Source organism: Loxodonta africana, chromosome 24, assembly GCF_030014295.1.
Source record: "Loxodonta africana isolate mLoxAfr1 chromosome 24, mLoxAfr1.hap2, whole genome shotgun sequence".
NCBI classification, from domain to species: Eukaryota; Metazoa; Chordata; class Mammalia; order Proboscidea; family Elephantidae; genus Loxodonta; species Loxodonta africana.
The window spans coordinates 25,375,198-25,394,119 of NC_087365.1; the positions used below are offsets into that span (position 1 = coordinate 25,375,198).

At 44.6% G+C, this 18,922-nt stretch overlaps 1 protein-coding gene across 2 annotated transcripts in view; it reads left to right on the forward strand.

Moving 5' to 3' along the window:
• The window catches only part of RASSF2 (Ras association domain family member 2), a 58,145-nt gene extending 41,032 nt beyond the window's left edge, over positions 1 to 17,113 (forward strand). For both annotated transcript variants that reach the window (XM_003411602.4, XM_023550039.2), the window contains 4 exons: positions 728 to 779; positions 1,267 to 1,388; positions 2,881 to 2,978; positions 3,878 to 17,113. In XM_003411602.4, the coding sequence (XP_003411650.1) occupies positions 728 to 779; positions 1,267 to 1,388; positions 2,881 to 2,978; positions 3,878 to 3,947 (342 nt within the window). In that variant the 3' untranslated portion in view covers positions 3,948 to 17,113. The remainder of the gene's footprint in view (positions 1 to 727; positions 780 to 1,266; positions 1,389 to 2,880; positions 2,979 to 3,877) is intronic.
• The last annotated feature ends 1,809 nt before the right edge of the window (positions 17,114 to 18,922 follow it).

Sequence of the window (18,922 nt, forward strand, 5' to 3'; positions counted from 1 at the left end):
AAAACACAATACAAATAAATAAATAAACCCTATGGTTGTTTTTTATGGAGCAGTTCTACTCGGCACACATGGGGTCGCCATGAGTTGGAATCGACTCCGAGGGCAATTAACAACAAAGGACCCTGGGGCTCGAAGACTGTCTTGGGCTCACTGCGCAGATGGTCTGCACCATAGCCAGGGAATCTACTTTGAAAAATGATGTTTGAATAGATACATACGTTTTAGTGCATGAGAGCTTTTAAAGTCCTGCTACTTTGTATGTTTTCTGCAAGCTTCTTATAATTCTTTCAGGGACCAGGTATTTTCTGTTTTTAATGGAAACCCGTGTGGCCTAGTGGCCTAAGAGCATAAGCTCTTGGTCAGATTGCGTGGGTTCAAATCCCTGTTCCATCACCTCGTTTGGGTGAGTGGTGCAAGTTATATAACCTCCTTGTGCTTCTACTTCCTCACTGGAAAAAATTCATATTGCATCATATGAATTCAACCACATTAAGTATGTCAGACTGTGCCTGGCAGGTAGCAACAAATATGAGCTATTATCATCTATTATTATCGATAAAGTTCTCTGCCTGCCCAATTTCCTTATCATTTCTAAGAGCTGTAAATAAGTAGCCCGCCCCCCGAAAGAGCCTGAAATCTATTTTGCGTTGAAATGTTAAAGAAGAGGGAATTGGTCACAGTTAGGATGCTGACACATGTGAACAAATATCTTTTGCTCCTAATTCAGATCGAGAATTCTCCGGAGGAGTTTGCTTTGTACGTTGTCCATACCAGCGGTGGTAAGTCTGAAGGACACGGTGTACTTTACAAATTTTAATTAACTCAAAATAGCAAGTTAAGAAAATACCTCAGCCTTATTTGCTTGTTGTTTGGGTTTTGGAAACTTCCAAATGTTGTTTGCCTCCAAGGCTGGTGGGCTTGCTGGATGTGTCCACTGGGGGACCCTATGTATGGTCAGTAATCATACCCCAAAACCTGACTGACTATTTAAAAAGGAGCTGGCTTTTCTCGAGAGACAGATAAAAGCAATTCCTCCAAAGCAGCACCTCCCAACGGGTTGGAGGTTGGCAGTATGTTGCGGGGAAGAGTGGTGGGACGTTGCTTTTAACAACACTTGTTGAATATTATGGAAACCAGTCTCCTGACACTTGTGGCTGCATCTTCTAAGGTGCCTGGTCCCTTTGGGCCCCTGGGTTAACCATTACTTAAGGTGAGAAAGACCTAGGGCCAAACTCAGGGCTGCTCCTGGCTGTATTGTGGTTCCAGAGAAACAGAAGCTGAAGAACACCGACTACCCGCTGATTGCCCGAATCCTCCAGGGCCCATGTGAGCAGGTCTCCAAAGTGTTCCTCATGGAGAAGGACCAGGTGGAGGAAGTCACCTATGATGTAAGTTCCCTTTCAGTCAGGTGGTCTGTCCTCAGGAGGATGGGCGTTAGGTTGGGTTTCCAGCAACTAGGGTGTAGCATGACTTTTTGGCCAAGGTCCATGCCCTCCCCACCCCTTTTTATTGTAGTGAAAATATACACAACAAAACACTTGCCAGTTCAATAATTTCTGTATGTATAATTCAGTGACATTGATTACATTCTTCAAGTTGTCCAACCATTCTCGTTATCCTTTATGAAATTATTCCACTAATAATATTTGGTTTCTATATATTTGCGTATCTCATATAAGTGAAAGCTTACAGTATTTGTCCTTTTGTGACTCATTTCACTCAGCTAATGTTTTCAAGGTTTATCCACGTTGCGGCCTGTGTCAGGACTTCATTTCCCTTTGTGGCTGAGTAATACCATGCCTTCCTTTAGCTGCAATTCCTCAATACCTGGTTTTCTTGAAGCAGTAATTGCCATGGGCCAGTAGTATGAAGACAGAGGCCAGGTTGAGGGTACATCCTATGAGAATTGAAGGAATGCTTAGGCAGAAAGTGATTTCCATAGAAGGAATAAATTTCCTGAACCTTTCTTTAGTATAGTAAGAGGGCTGAGAAATTTCTGCAAACTATCTCTTAGCAACTTCAAGAAGCTAGCAGTAATTCTACCTTATCTTATGTATTAGTCAGCTTTTGCTGCAGTAACAAACATCCCCAGATCTTACTAGCTTCCAATAGAAACCATTTATTTTTTTACTCATGTTTCTGCGTGCTGGTTGCAGTGGCTCTGCTCTTGGCCATAGGTTGGGTTCATTCAGAGACCCAGGTTTAAGGGTTAAGTGGCTACTTGACTAGGGTATGCTTCTCATGGTGGATGGTGGAGTGGAAGAAACCAAGCCAAACCATGCAAGCTCATTTGCATGGAATTGGGGTATGTCATGTCCACACACATCCCACTGGCCAAAGCAAGTCTAATCGCCAAGCCCAATTTCAGCAGGGCTGGGAAAGATCTTCCTCCCATGGAGGGGAGTTGATCTAGAGTAGGGTGAGGATTTTGGTGGGGGGCAGTTGTGTAAGTTTAGTGCACCAGAGAGCCACTCCCACCACCTCTCAGAAGCAAATTCACATTTGGATGCCTGTTTGAGACTCGAGACACAAACCATCATTCTGAGCCCATGGTTCCCTAAATTCCCTTAGAGTAGCAGAGAGGCTTATTAAATATCACAGGTTTCTGTCTTCCTCTGCATCACTGAATCAAGAGGACTGGGGACATAAGATGAAAAATGAGGAGGTACGAGATGGTGTCATGTAAATGAAGCCATCTTCATTGAAGACTCTATGCCAGCCTCAAGAAGAATGAGGCTCGGGTCCTGCCTTTTAGGAAACCCTGGATTAGAGGGGCAGTAGATTCCCTGAGGCTTTGTGCCCTGGCATGAGAAAGAAGGCTAAAGGATTTGGGCTAGTGCTGGGAGGCGGCATTCACCCAGGCCTCTTCTCCCTCCCCAGGTGGCCCAGTACATAAAGTTCGAGATGCCTGTCCTTAAAAGCTTCATTCAGAAGCTCCAAGAGGAAGAAGATCGGGAAGTGAAGAAGCTAATGCGCAAGTAAGCGTGGCCTCCAGGGCAGCTGGTTGGGCTTCTCCTGGGGCCTCAATCAAGGGGTCTCTGTGCAGGTGCCTTGCCACGGTGCTGCGTGGGCCTGGGCCTTAGGGACCTTTTTCAGGGGCTGCCTATTGACAAACCTGAATCACAGATGGGGATGTGAGGCCGAAGTGTCTTGGTCTCTCTGCTTTTCATCTCACCTTCCCATTTTGATGTGGGACATACAGATGTCTTATTTTTCCCCTTTCATGCTTGACAGCGACTGGTTTGGGTGTGATTTTATAGGTTGGACCATATGAAATTGCCAATAGCTGACCATTTTTTTTCTGTCCTACAAAAATGGTGACATCATATGATTCAACGAGTTGCTGTTGAGTCAATTCCAACTCATGTCAACCCCACATGTGTCAGAATAGAACTGTGTTCTGTAGGGTTTTCAATGGCTGATTTTTCAGAAGTAGATCATCAGGCCTTTTTTCCGAGGTGCCTCTGGGTAGACTTGAACTGCCAACCTTTGGGTTAGCAGTTGAAGGCATTAACTGTTTGTACCACCCAGGGACGTGCGTATAAAGCACTGTGACTATTGCTTCCCCGGACACAGGAAGCACTCCATTAATGGAAACCTTACTGCCAATGTTGTTGTTGGTATTTGACCTTCTCATCCTCCTTTTGCCAGATGTTCTAACCACAGTGAAATAATCTAGTTTGCCTTTGGCCTCTGTATTTCCTCTCATCCTGTTGTGGAAATGAACAAAAGCAACAGAGTGATTCAAGAGTGGGTCAAAGACAGAAGCAAAGGGACAGGAGAGCTGGCCCGTAGTGTCGCCTGGGTGTCAGGGAGGGATCCAGGGGAGGTGTGTGCTGCTGACTATGTCCACCACAAGCTGTTTCTCTGTCCCCAGGTACACCGTGCTCCGGCTAATGATTCGTCAGAGGCTGGAGGAGATAGCCGAGACCCCAGAAACTATCTGAGCCATGAGAACGAGGGGATCCAGACCCCACAGGGACCGGTATTTACATGAGTAGACCCACAGGAAGCCAGAAGCTTTCTTTCCACTGAAACATTGAAATGCAACTTCTCCAGCTCCCTCCAAGCCCCCATTTGCTACCCGGAGTGAGATGGAGCAGTGAGCAGACAAATCCGTGTCCTTGGATCCCCGGTCTCCTTTCTTTCACTCACAGGGATTTTGATTTTTGTTCTAGGGAGGACCTAGTGTGTGTGTATGTGTGTGTGTCCACAGACATGTGCCTACCTGATAATTTTCACATGTAATTATAGTCCGAGCAGCCAGCACAAGTGCTGTGAGGCTGCCGGATGTGCTCCTCATGGGCAGGAAAGAGGGGTTCCTGACCTGAGGGGTTTTAGGCTGAAGGGTTTTCTCACCTCAAGTGCCAGGGAACAGCCACACTTTCCTGCCCATGTTTAGAAGGGGAAGGGGCTTGGCAAGCTTAGGTGGGGTCGCTCACCATTTGGGGTATTTGTGTGCTAGTAGGGATTCTCCCTCTATGCCTAGAAGGATCACTGAATGCAAGATTCCTGGAAATTAATAAAATACCAGCCACATACCCTCGGGGGCAGGTTTAATGAAAGAAAAAGATAAACCACTGGTGGGGTAGATGCAATAAACCCACAGTTTCTTACACTGGAAACTTTGCTCGTGTTAAACAACAACACTATGTGGAATGTTCTGTGTGGATGCTTAGAAAGAAGAATCTGCCTCCATCCTTGTCCCCATGGCTACCCCTAGAAGATAGGAGGAAGCCTGAGAATTTCTCTCTGCATGTCAAGCCAGAAACCCCATTGCCTTGATGCTTCCTTGAGCTGAAGGGAAGGTCTTGTGGAGTCAGAGCCTCACTGGTTTGCACATGATGCTGACTGGGTAGCCTGGCCAGAACCCAGCCTTGCTCTGAGGTGGTGGCCAAGAAGTTTCTGAGTCCACTCCATAGGTCCAAAAGGAAGTGTGGAGGCTCGTGGCAGAAATGACAGGTGGCTGCGAGCCCAGCCCATCTTCACATCATCTAGAATCTTCTGCACTTGAGCTATGGCCATGTTTGAAGTGAAGACTTTATTCTTTCCAACCTCTGGATTCTTGCAGCTCACCCCCGCCCTTGTGTGTGGAGATGGACTTCGAGAAGGAGGACCTGTCCTGCTACTGACTGAATGTGACACAAGGGGGTGCTCTTTGGGCTTCCCTGTGAAGGTGTGTAGAGAGGGTCAGAGCAGACACCACTTGGAAGATAGGCGGGTACAGAGTCTGTCCCCTGGAGCCCTGATCAGAGAGATTGCCACACAACTAACTGTGGGCCAGTGTGGCAGATACAGTTTGAGGAAAGACTGAGAGATGTTTGGGGCAGGGGTCCTGGCTGTCGAGGTCAACCCAGCAAAACCAGGAGCTCCTAGCAGCAGGCAGGTCTGAGCTGCATAAGAGTGGGAGTGCTCCTCATCTCCTCCACCTCATCTTCAAGGAAAGTTTGGAGCACTGGGCAGTTGGGGGATGGAGAGCCACGGGTTGGTGCTTTAAAGGAAGGTGGGCCTTTGCAGCAGAGCCGTTCCTTCCCTAGGCACCGTCCTGCCCTCCTCTGTGACCTTCTCCATAGCCTTTTTGGAAGGCTCATAGCTGTGGTCTTATTGTTGACTTTGGAAATGGTGGCATGCCACCACCTGACATCTTTCCAGGGCTTTCTTAGCTGGCCTACCTCCCCTAAGGGGATAGCTCTATCAGCCCTGTGGGGCGTGGAGTGGAAACCCAGAGGTGATTGTTCTCAATTATACACCTCAGAGGGCTTCTGTCAAATGCACAGAGCCAGGCTAAGCAAACAAATAAAAAAAGGGGTGGGGACAGCTTCCCAAGTTACAGATGGGAAAGGGCAGTTTTGTGAATGCAAACCCAACTCCTGAGTTTTGCATTTACAGTGAACTTGCAAAGCCTTTGTTGGCCCCAATAATATCTCTTTAGGGGACTGGGGGAAGAATTTTCACAAATCAAGTGACTAACCAGTAACTTTTGTTGGGTGTCTATTTCTAGTTTATAAAAATCCTCTTTAATTTGCACTAGCAACTGTGATGGTGTTAAATACAGAAATGTTGCAAAATGTCAAGTGCACCAGATCGCTTTCCGAGAAAGCGTTCCTGAGGTAGACTTGCTTTGTAAAGATGGGGGACCAGGGTGTGGACCTGAGGGCAGATCACTCCTTACACAACACGCTTCCTTCTAATTCAGGCCTCTCCTTTCCACTTCCACCTGCCCTGTTTAGAGATCATTTCTCAAGTCCTGATATCTTGCTCAGGAATTCTGGAAAAGTTCTCTTAAATAGCAGATGAAACAGAAATGCTTTACCTCCACGTGGAGCCAGATTTTCTCACTGGTATCACATGGCCATGCAGCTTTGAATGCCGACTGATTTGTGAAGGTTTATGTAATGATGTGCAATGGACCTGAAATTGTGACAAGCACAAAAGGCCGATTTATAGGGTTTTTCCTAACTCGTGAAAACAGACTAGCCTCATCTGGCTTTCTTTCTCCAGAGGCTTATGTTACAAGGTTTGTGATCAAATGAAGGAAAACTCGAGTACACCTTGGTGGCAAGGGGCTCAGTCTTCCCTGGTGGTGGTGGAATTAAGCACAAGGTCACGTTCACGGTGATCACATTAGTGGAAAAGTTAATATGAGTTAAGTGGGAGGTGGAGGAAAGGGTAGTTGGGTGAGAAATTAAAAAGCACAAACTCGACATGCCCTCGTGTGCTTAGTCTTGTCCGCAGTGGTCCCCAGGCTGGATGACTTTGAGTTGAGGTGAGAGGATCTCAGAAGATTAGCTACCCCTCCAAGTGAAATGTGCCAGAGTTTTGAAGTAGAGACTTGCTGATGCTTCAAGGAGAGAGATTTTCACCCTTCCCTCCTCCCTACAAGGAGCCCTTGTGGCACAGTGGTTATAGCAATTGACTGCTAACTGAAAGATAGGCAGTTCAAAGCCACCAGCTGCTCTGTGGGAGAAAATAGATGGCAGTCTGCTTCCATAGTGATTTACAGCCTTGGAAACGCTATGGGATCGTGATGACTTAGAGTCGACTCGACAGCCATGGGTTGAGTTTGGTCTCCTTGCTACTAAAAAGAAACCAATACTCTGTCCTAGAAATCTTCAGATGATGACGTTTTATCGTCAGTGTAGATAAAACTTTGACATATAATTACAAAAAGAATCTGTTCTCAGTGCAAAAACATGTTGGCAAGAATTCTCTTTTGTGGAGTTGAGTGGTTATTTCAGAGTGTTAGGGGGTAGAAGGAAAAATAGACCCAGAAGGGCAACGAGTTCTCTTGAGAAAAGAGAAGCTGTCTTAAAAAAATTAAATAAAAAAGTAGAATTTTCTTCTGAGGCTCCATAGCCCAGAGAACATGGTGTCATACATGCATCTCAGAAATTTCTGTATGGACAAGGGGATTTCAGTGTCTCATGGCGGCCAACCCGTGACGTGGGGTAGTGATAGGAGACAGAAGGATCACCTTAAACTTTGCTGATGGGGCAGCAAGCATTTTCAAGTCTCTACTTAAAATGTTTTGCACAAAGCCTTCCTTGATTCAGATGAGATAAAAATGATCTAAAGAGGTAAAAATAAAAACAAATGTGGCACCTCTTCCTTCAGCTGTGAAAGTGTTTGCCCTGTCACGGGAGGTTATAGCACTCTGTGTCTTAACCATGCATAAGAGACGGACAAGCTGTGAAGGGGTAGCTCTCAGTTTGCCCTTGGAGTGTCCCCCAAAGACTGCCAGCCAGGCTGCAGGCAGACGTCTTTCCTTGGCTGATGGTTTCTGGGTGTAATTCTAGTGTTTCTTAAGGGTTTCCCCACTTCCTTTAGTTTTGTGAAGTGTTCTTTTCTTAACCATCACTAGCCTTTCAGCAATGGTACATGACCTGGTTCAATGTTTGGTTCTGAACTTGTAAACTGATGCTTTTAGGCACCTTAACGTAATTTGACGAGGTCTCCATAGGGAGCCATGAATTTTTGTAATATTTTGATATGTTTTAATGCACATGTCTTAGATGTAATTGAAATAAAGCACTTTTCAGAGAGAAGTCCCTCTGTCGATGGGTTTGTGTGTGTCCACTGGATAAGGAGCTATGTATTGTAAGAGGGTGGTTGTAAGGTTGGGGACAGGGATGTGAAGGGACATCCAAGAGATCAGTTGCTTTTCTTCCCCCCGAGCTTCTTTGAACAGGCTTAGACACAGCAGGCTCACACCTGGGTGTAATATTGCAAATAGGAAGTTGTGTCCCTGGTGGAGTTAGTGAGTTCTGGTGGAAAGTGCTGGAAACTAGCGTTCAGTGGATTTTCGTCCTGACTCCACCCTGGCTGCTTATGAGCCTGGGACCATCTCACTGAACCTTTTTCAAGGACTTGGTTTCCTCACCTGTAAAATGACTGAGCCACCCTGCATTGACATGGGGACCTGGGCTTGCCTGTGTCGGAGGCAGCTGCCCAGTAGTCCCAGATTTAAGGGCCCTCGTAGCTGCTTCCAAGACCCATCCTACGGAATGGGGAAGGGTTATGTGGTTGGTTCACAAAGCTTGAATGAGATTGATGGTCGTCTTCCTCAAATACCTGGTTGTGGAGCAGGAATAAATGACCAACATAATTTGGCCTCTAGAAAAAGGGGGCAACCAAGAAAAGAATCCCCAAAACAGTGCTTGTAAATTAGCAAAAACAAAAAAAACAGAGCAAAATTTGAATAAATCACTGTTCCCTTTTGAGTGTTCTTTCAGTTTCCTGTATTAAGAGTTTTTACTCCAAGCTCTGGCTTTTTTTGTTGTTGCGTTAAGTTGGGTGAAACACATGAACAGGCAGTTAATGCTTCTAGACAGTGAGGCTTCTCTGGCTGCACATCACAGGGATGTAGGCAATGTAGACCAAAAAACAGTCAGCCTGGGGCCCCAAATCAGGCAGTAAATCTTACAGAAATTAGAGCACCCAATATCACCCAGGAGCCCTGCTGGTGCAGTGGTTAAAGCACTTGGCTGCTAATTAACAAGTCGGTGGTTCAAATCCAACAATGTTTCCGCGGGAGAACGATGTGGCAGCCTGTTTCCATAAAGATTTACCTCCTTGGAAACCTTATGGGGCAGCTGTCCTCTGTCCTATACGATCACTATGAGTCGGAATCGACTTGACAGCAATGTTTTTGTTTTTTCTTAATATCACTCAGGGGGCAGTGGTAGAATTTCTGTCTTCCACATAGGAGACCCGGCCAATGAAAACCCCATGGATCACAATGGTCAGGTCCACAACAGATCATGGGGATAGCCCAGGCCCAGGCAGCGTTTCATTCCACTGTGCATGGACTTGTCATGAGTCAGGGGCCAACGCACCCAGCTAACAGCAACTTTCACCCAACGGATACTCATAGCCTTCCAGCAAAGGAGCAGATCGTTCTTGGCTTGCTTTACGGAGACACAGATTTTATGAAATAATCTGGCGGTGTCTATTTAGGTAACGAAGTTATTACTGAATGTAGTCTGCTGTGAGCACAAGGCTTTACTGTGAAGTTTTGAATATATTTGAGTAGTTTGCTGGCTTGCTTAGACACAAGCAAACTCTTGTACTGAAAATTGGACTTGGGTAAAATTGGCATTGCTATTTTTATTTTAAAACTACCCAAAGTAAAAATTACTACTTCGATTTAAGTATATAAGCTAACTTTAGCAGTTTTAAAACTACAGGCCCATTGGAATGGACCATAAGTCCCAGTTTGCTTGAGACAGTTCCAGTTTATACCCGTTGTCTTAGTGTAATTATTAATTCGAAAACCAAACCGGTTGCCATCAAGTCACTTCCGACTCACAGCAACCCTATAGGACAGAGTAGAACTGCCCCATACGGTTTCCAAGGAGCAGCTGATAAATTGGAACTGCCAACCTTTTTGTTTAACAGCCAAACTCTTAACCACTGTACCACCAAGCACCCCCTTTGGTTCTCAAAATGTCCCAGCACAGATGATAAATATGGTCCCTTTACACAGTGGTCCAGAAACAGCTGATCATAATTTTTATATGAGGTTTTAATAAGAAGCCATAAATTGGCATTTAAGTTTTAAGCTTAAACTTAGGATAAAACTGAAATTCAAATGCATGTTTTGGTAGAATACAAAATATAATATGGATATTTGATATATCCATGTTTTGATAAACCTGATTTAAACATTCCTGCATTACAGTGAAATGCATTTTTCTTAGTGGAGTTTTAAACTTGGATGCACTGGCATTAACTGGTGACTTTGAACACCTCCTGCTGATCGCCAGCCCTCTGGGCTGCTGCTGGCACCTCCCGGTCCATGCTCCACAGAACCTTCTAGGGTCAACGGCACCTGGTTTTAGGTCTCTTACAGTATCTTCCACTGAGAGAAACCCAGGTCCCGGGAAGGTAGCAGCCACCAAACCTTGGGGCAGAAACAACACAATGGACTACTGAGTATGCCTTGGTAGTAGAAAGCAGTGATGTCTTAGAGATGTCTGGGGTGTAATTTTGAGGAACAAAAATTGCTGATGAGAACTCCTATGCATAATGACTAGCTGTATGTCTGGGGCTATAAAAAGCCTTGAGTTCAAAATGACCCCAAGGAAAGGCTTAACAATGAAGTCCTAAAAGTAATGGACACATTTACAGAAATGTAATATATTGTTAGGGGTCCCTGGTTGGTGCAAACAGTTAACGTGCTTGGCTGATAACCAAAAGGTTGGAGGTTTAGGGTCCACCCAGAGATGCCTTGGAAGAAAGGCCTGCCAGCTTACTTCTGAAAAATCAGCCCTTGAAAATCTTATAAAGCACAGTTCTACTCTGACACACATGGGGTTACCATGAGTCAGAGCTGACATGATGGCAACTGGTTTTCTAATGCATTGTTCAGCTAAAAATTCCTTAAATCAAATTTTGGTTATAATGCCAGATGTCAGAAAATCAGTTCAAGCACTCAGTGGCATATCTAGAGTATTGCACTGGCCCTGGGCGTGTGGTGCAACTGAGCAGTTTTTATTAGCCTGGTAAGTCCCAATGTCCTTCCTCAGGCATGGTAATGTGTTTATTAAAAGATTAACGAGCTTGACTTGTGTTTTTCAGCTGATATCACGGTAAAGTTATCTGAAAGAGAGTTGTCAGATGGCTGGGACAGGGGCCCAATTTCAGTGCTTGCCACAGGTGCCATTTTTCGTAGCTACGCCACTGGCTGTACTGGGTTAATAGAAACTGCTCAGCGGCACCACCTGCCCAGGGCCAGTGCAATACCTGCCACACCCTAGTTACGCCTCTGCAGTGCTGGTAGGGATGTCAAATTGTGCAGCCACTGTGGAAAACAGTTTTGTGATTCCTCAAAAAGTCAAACACGATAACCGTATGACCCAGCAATTCCACTCCTAAGTATAGGCCCAAACTCATTGAAAAAGAAGACTCAAACAGACAACTCAAACAGACATGTGTATGCCAATGTTCATAGCAGCGTGATTCACAACACCCCAAAGGTGGAAACAACCCAACTGTCAACCAACAGATGAAAGAATAAACAGAATGCTGTACATACATAGAATGGAATATTATTCAGCCATAAAAAGTAATACAGTTCTGATACATGCTACAACATGGATGAACCTTGAGAACATGCTAAGTGAAATAAGCCAAGTACAAAAGGCCAGATATTGTATGATTGCACTTACATGAAACATCTAGAAGAGGCAAATTGCAGAGACAGAAAGTAGACGAGAGCTTCCCAGGGGCTGGAGGGGGGAGGGATGAATGGGAGAGAGTTATTGCTCAATGGATGCAGAGTTGCTGTTTTGGGGTGATGAAAGGTTTTGGGAACAGGTAGGGGTGATGGCTGTGGAACATGGTGAATGTAATTAATACCACTGAATTGTACCCTTAAAAATGGTTAAAATTTCAAGTTACATATATTTCACCACAATAAAAAAAAATAATAATAAAAAGTAGACTAAAAAAATCAAAGTAGTTTGTCCAAAAACTCTTGTGCTACATAAGGAAAAAGAACAAACTACAAAACAAACAAATGACAATACGTTTGACCCAGGAAAAAGGAACCAACAAGTAAAGTGTGAGTTAAAACTGGTCAGAAGAATCTATAAATTATTAGAAATATGTGAATTTTGCAAGGTTGCTTGAAAACAATCTTAATATATAAAAATCTGTGGTATATCCATGTACCAGCCACAAAATAGTAGAAAATGAAATTAAAAATGCAAAGATATACCATGTTTATGGATTGGAAAAATAGCAGTTCTTCCCAAATTGATTTATGGAGTCAAGTAATCCTAATAAAAAGCCAAGCAGGGTGTTTTTCTTTCTTTCTTCCTTCTGTAATAATGGTACAAAAAACCCATTGCTGTTGAGTACGTTCTCACTCAGCGACCCTATAGGACAGAGTAGAACTGCCCCATAGGGTTTCCAAGCAGCAGCTGGTGGATTTGAACTGCTGACCTTTTGGTTAGCAGCCAAGCTCTTAGCCACCATGCCGCCAGGACTCCAGTAATGGTACAGGTCAAATAAAATCAGTAAACATAACGGAATATTATTTAGCCATTGAAAGTATAAATATAAAATTTACATGGAAACATGGAAAATATTATTATGTAAAGTGAATAAAATAGCATGTATAACATGATTGCAGCCTACATGTAAAAACCTACGAAAACAGTTGCCTTAGAGTGGTGGAATTACGTTTTCTTCATGCTTCTGTTACACTGGCTTTTTAATTAAAAAAAAAAAAAAAAAACTCCCTGGTTAATAAGTCCAAAAAATAAAGGGTCAAAAAACTCCCAAACCAAACAAACAATGGCTAGAAGATTAAAGCCAGCTAGGTACCTGCTTCCATGCTGGGGTTAGTTTTTCCCAGCACCATACTTCAGAATCCCTGTTGTGATCGAAGGTTCAATCCACAATTGAAATGCAGTCCCCACAGTCGTGAACCATATATTTGTGTATGTCAAACTGTACTGAGTCGGAACCCACTAGATGACAACGAATGTTAAGAGATATAACTATATATATACATGCTCTCACAAATGGGCACTCCTCCCCCCGCCCCCCCAGGACAGAAGGATCACATCAATAGTTCTAGTGCCTTTGAGAAAACCAGCTACCCTGAGCATGTGAGTGGTACAGGAGCCTGAGGGAGGGAGTGCCCACATAAGAAATTGGGGAGTTCCCTAGACTTAGGCTCAGTCACCCTGGAAACGAAACCACTTTGTAATTGTACTCTCAATACCCCTTTCAGAAATTGGACAAGCAAAGGCTTTCAAAGAAGAAAAAACACGAATCACAAATTCTGGCAGCCTGAAGTTAGCCAGAATATTCTGTCACACTGTTCTACTTTCCGTTGCTTAGATTCTGAAGTTTTCTTTATTAAGAACTGGGTTTCAGATGCAACATTCCATTGGCTAACCAAACCCTTTGTGTGGACTCTAGATAAATGCGTGCCTTGCCTCGCCCTCCAGGGCACATGGACACAGGCTGCTCCCAGTCCCACCTCTGCACCTGGAGGCCTGAGCCGGGAGCTCAGGAACACTCTAAGAGGAGAAACTCACTCTCTCCGAGGGGTTTAGGGAGGAAGATGTCCAGGGCTGGTGGCACTGAGGATTATTTCTGGGCTGACTCAGATCATGATTGAGTACACTGGATTTAAAAATAATTAACTCTTAGGTGCCTACCAGTGCCCTCCCCGGAGAGGCACACTAAGTCGAAATAAACAACCCTAAACCAAAAAAAAAAAAAAAAAACCAAACCCAGTGCCGTCGAGTCGATTCCGACTCATAGCAACCCTATGGGACAGAGTAGAACTGCCCCATAGAGTTTCCAAGGAGTGCCTGGTGGATTCGAACTGCCTACCTTTTGGTTAGCAGCTCTAACCACTACGCCACCAGGGTTTCCTTCCGATCAGTAGAGCTGTTCTGAATGATCCTACTGCAATGGTTCGCAAGCTCGGCTGCACGTTGCAGTCACCTGAGGGTGGTTTTAAAAACACTGATGCCTGGCCCCGTACCAAGAGCTTCTGATTTCATTCTTCTGAGTTGTGGCTCTGGCAGCAGAATTTTTAACACTGTTTCCCCAGCTCCCCCGCCCTCCTACAATTCCTGTGTGCAGCTGAGTTTGAGAACCACCTCACCAAACAATTCTAAGAGATTCTAAATGAATCCAAACAACTCAAAACAATGAAACAGGATCCCATGCATTTAAACGTGGTAAACAATTAAAATGATCATGAATGGCTCTGGAATTCCTAAATACTACTAAAAAAAAAAAAAAAAAAATACCTGTTGCCGTCGAGTGGATTCCGACTCAGAGCGACCCTATAAGACAGAATAGAAGTGCCCCATAGAGGTTCCAAGGATCACCTGGTGGATTCAAACTACTGACCTTTTGGTTAGCAGCCATAGCTCTTAACCACTATGCCACCAGGGTTTGTCAAGCTGAAAGAACTGAAGAAAAAATTCAAGCCTTGAGTTGCAATAGTGAAGGATTCTATGGGGGAAATATGAAATGATGTGAGGAGCATCAAAAGAAGATGGAAGGAATACACAGAGTCGTTATACCAAAAAGAATTGGTCAACGTCCAACAAGTTCAGGAGGCAGCATATGATTAGGAACCGATGGTACTGAAGGAAGAAGTCCAAGCTGCTCTGAAGGCATTGGCCAAAAACAAGGCTCCAGAATTGACAGAATATCAATTGAGATGTTTCAACAAATAGTTGCAGTGGGGGAAGTGCTCACTCAACTATGCCAAGAAATTGGAAGGCAGCTACCTGGCCAACCGACTGGAAGAGATCCATATTTATGCCTATTCCCAAGAAAGGTGATCCAACCGAATGCCGAAATTATCTAACAATATCATTAATGTCACAGGCAAGTAAATTTTTACTGAAGATCTTTCAAAAGCAGCTGCAGCAGTAGATCAACAGGGGACTTCCAGAAATTCAAGCCAGATTCAGAAGAGAACATGGAACCAGGGATTTCATTGCTGGTGTCAGATGGGTCCTGGCTGAAAGCAGAGAATACCAGGAGGATGTTTACCTGTGTTTTATTGACTATACAAAGGCATTCCACTGTGTGGATCATGATAAATTATGGAAAACATTTCGAAGAATGGGACTTCCAAAACACTTAATTGTGCTCGTGAGGAACCTGTACATAGACCAAGAGGTAGTCGTTCGTACAGAACAAGGGGATATTGTATGGCTTAAAGTCAGGAAAGCTGTGCGTCACCTTTTCACCATACCTATTCAATCCGTATGCCGAGCAAATAATACAAGAAGCTGGACTATATGAAGAAAAATGGGGCATCAGGATTGGAGGAAGACCTGTTAACAACCTGTATTATGCAGGTCTTTACACTTTGCTTGCACAGTCTGGGTCTGCTCATCGTCACCACTTCTTCTGGGTCTGCTCATTGTCTCTGCTTCTTCTGGTACCTTTGCAGCTGCTGCCTCCATCACTGTTGTAGGTTTACACAGTCTGGGAGGTTCATAGCACAGGGTCCCATGTCCCTAGGACAAGCTCCTCTCCTGACTTTCCTTGATCAGGAAGCCCCATCTGAGCTGCTGTTTTCTAGGGCTTTTATCTGTCACTTGGCAGGCCCCCAGCCAATCCCTGTAAAAGTCAACTACTGGTGGGGCTTTGGAACCAGGACCAAAAGGTCTAATTGCTTCTTTTAGTAAATTGTTTCCACACTGTGCAGGCCTCTTCCAGCTTCTGGTTGCTGCCATCATTCATTGGCTTGTGGCTGCATCACTCTAATCTCTGCTTCCATGATCAAGTTGCCTGCCCCTCTCTATCTGTAGTAAAATCTCCCTCTGTCTCTCTCTTGTAAGGATACTTGTGATTGCATTTAGGAACCACCTGGATAATCCAGGATAAATCTCTTTCATGAACAGTGGGACACACACTACCTACCTACATTTTCCACCTTTCAGGATTATTAGGAAGCTACCATTTTTTTTTTTTTTACCATAGGATCGCTGTAAGTTGGAATCCACTCGATGGCGATGGGTTTACTGTACCACTGCCAATACGTGTGGCCAGCAGGTGGGGACCTGTAACTGTTTAAAATGAGAGAAAAATGTGTGTGCTGAAAATTATTGTTTTTACAGGGTATTGTATGAGGTGTTGCATCCTAGGAGTGTGATTGTGCAAAACTTTTGTATCTTTTTGGCTTTTGTACAGCGAGATAAGCTTTGTAAGTCTATATCAGGTTCATTTGCGTTATCCGGAAGTGGCGTTTCTCACGCTGATTCCTCGTTCACGCGAATACTGCATTTTCATGCACCATACATTGTATGCACCTGTCAAGGGATCTAGACATTGATGCAGTATGGGTCCCAAATAATCCTACCCGCCAGAGTCCAGTGTGACAAGTGTGTCCTGTATACCTACACCCAGAGTCCAGAGGGACACACACACCCCAATAATATGTATCAAATGCATATTTCAAAACAAAATTTCAGAAATGTTCCTTGATTCAGCATGCCTTCCGTTAATGAAAACACATGGTATCAACAAAAATTAAAAAAAAAAAATTTAATTCATACATGAAAGGGTTCATCTCAAGATCCTTAACCATACCTATAAAGACTCTTTTTCCATGTAAGTTAACATTTACGGGTTCCAGGGATTAGGATCTGATGTCTTTGGGGAGCATTTTTCAGCCTACCACATTAGGGAAGAGCTGAACTAGTTTAGAAAAGTAAAGTTAGACAAAAAGGAACGCCCTGATCATTTGGGTGACCTTGTTTAACAGGCAAGAAAATCCATAACAATGGAAGGCTGGAACATTGTCCAGTCATGAGACACAAAGGTAACTAAAATTGTTCCCAATGTCATTCTTCTTTTCTAAGCCATCTCAATGCCACCATAAAAGCAAAAAAAAAAAAAAAACCCAAACCCGTTGCCCTTGAGTTGATTCAGACTCAGCGACCCTATAGGAGAGAGTGGAACTGCCCTACAGGGTTTCCAAGGAGTGGCTGGTGGATTCAAAGTGCCAACCTTTTGATTAGCAGCTGAGCTTTTAACCACTGTGCCACTAGGGCTCCTGCCACAATATAAAAAAAAAAAAAAATAGCTGTGGGTAATTCCTCAAGCAGTTAGTGAACTGGCGAAACTTTAGTTCTATTCTCCTGCCATTCATTAACACTGGAAACAATTAGGATTCCAAACACAGAGAGACAAGAAAGGGCGTTTTCATCTCTGGAAAGACTGCGTGTCCCAGGGGAGGGGCCCGCTGGTTATTTAGATGGCCAAACCCTACTCTGTGCAAGCCTTAGTGACACCCTGAAATTGCCCTTCCGTTTTCTTGCTCCCTACCCAAGTGATTTGCGCCACATTTTCTCACTTTGTTTGAAGTTGTCTCCATTCTCTGATTGGGCAGGATGGCCCCACCTCAGATATTCAACTTGACTATTTCTTCTCTAGGGAGTCCAGGCCATTGGGTGTTTAGGGGTGCCTTTGCTAACAATGAGTTTATTCCCTTTGTTCTCCAACCCAAAAGTATTGGCCAGATAGAAATAACGAGAGCAGAGGCATTTTGGGAACACACTGCTAAGTTTTCAGCCACCCGTCCACATTATAGAACCCTTTGCCCTGCAGACTGAGGGCTTACCTTATGCACTGTGTAGACCAGCCAGACATTCTGCTCGTGGGAGTGCCCAGCTTCCTTGGCCCACCTGTGGACTTCTAGGAAGGAGTATTTAAGGAGCTCGGGCCAGTGACTGGGCAGTGTCCTTCCTGCTGATGACACTTGGACTTGTCCTTCTTTTCCTTACTCACTTTGCAGCAGTGTTCCCAGGGCTCATTTTGGGGTGGGGGTGGGGTGGGTCATGTGTTGGTACCCACTTGCTGAACACCCCAGGCCTTGGGGTCCTTCTAGTGACCCCAGATCTTCCTAACCCTTCTAGGTCCTGCCCTCCCTGCTGTGTCTTCCACAATGTCCTCCCTGGATAACTTGGTCCCATTGCCCACCTGCTTCCCAGGCCACTTTTTTCACCAGCCCTAGGTAGCCTCTCTTCTCTAGACCCTGCCTGGAGCTGGCTCTGGGGCTGATCAAGTGGGAGAGCCCTATGTTTCCTCCGTGTGGTCTCCCAGTGGCTTCCAGTTGCACTTAGAGTGAATTTAGAACTACACAGCCTTCAAAGCCCTCATCAGTGACCCCCTGCCTACCACCTCAACCTCCTCCCCTACACCTTCCCTTTTCCTCCCTTTGTTCACACCTGCCTCCCCGCACCCTCAGCATGTTCCCACCTTGGGCCCTTTGAATGCATAGCCCCCTCTTCTTGCAGCAGTTTTGCAGGAAGAATAATGAGCTCTTACACGCCTAACTCTCTCTAGCTCGTTCCCATTTTTCAGGCCTCAGCGCAAGTGCTTCTTCTGCAAAGAGGCCATCCTGATTCCTCTTTTCATTATTTAAAGGAATTTTTAAAAGACAAATTTATATACAATGAGACGCACATATATTAAGTGTACAGTCGGAAGAGTTTTGTCAAATGTATACACCTGTGTAGCAATACCCCAATCAAGATATAACCTTTGCCCGGCTCTTTTCATCAAATTGCCTTGTTTCATTGACTTCGCTTAGCTCTGTAGAACATTGTCTTGTTCATTTATCTGTTTGATGGCTGTCTCGTCCCTCAGGATGGAAGCTTCCAGAAAACGGGGATCTTGTCTGTCTTGTTCATTGCTGTATTTCTTATGCTCAGGTCATGCTTTTTGGTTGTATTGAATAATTTTTTTTTTTCCATCTGTATGGATGCATAGACCCTGATTCTACTAATGCTGTGAACTCTTCGAAGGTGTTGTGTGAGTTTAGGCATTGCCCTCTCCTTAGTGGAACGGAATCCAAGACGCAGGCTCTCCTTTGAATGTGTGACACACTAGTCCCTCAGCTTCTGCAGGAATAAATTTGTCAGAG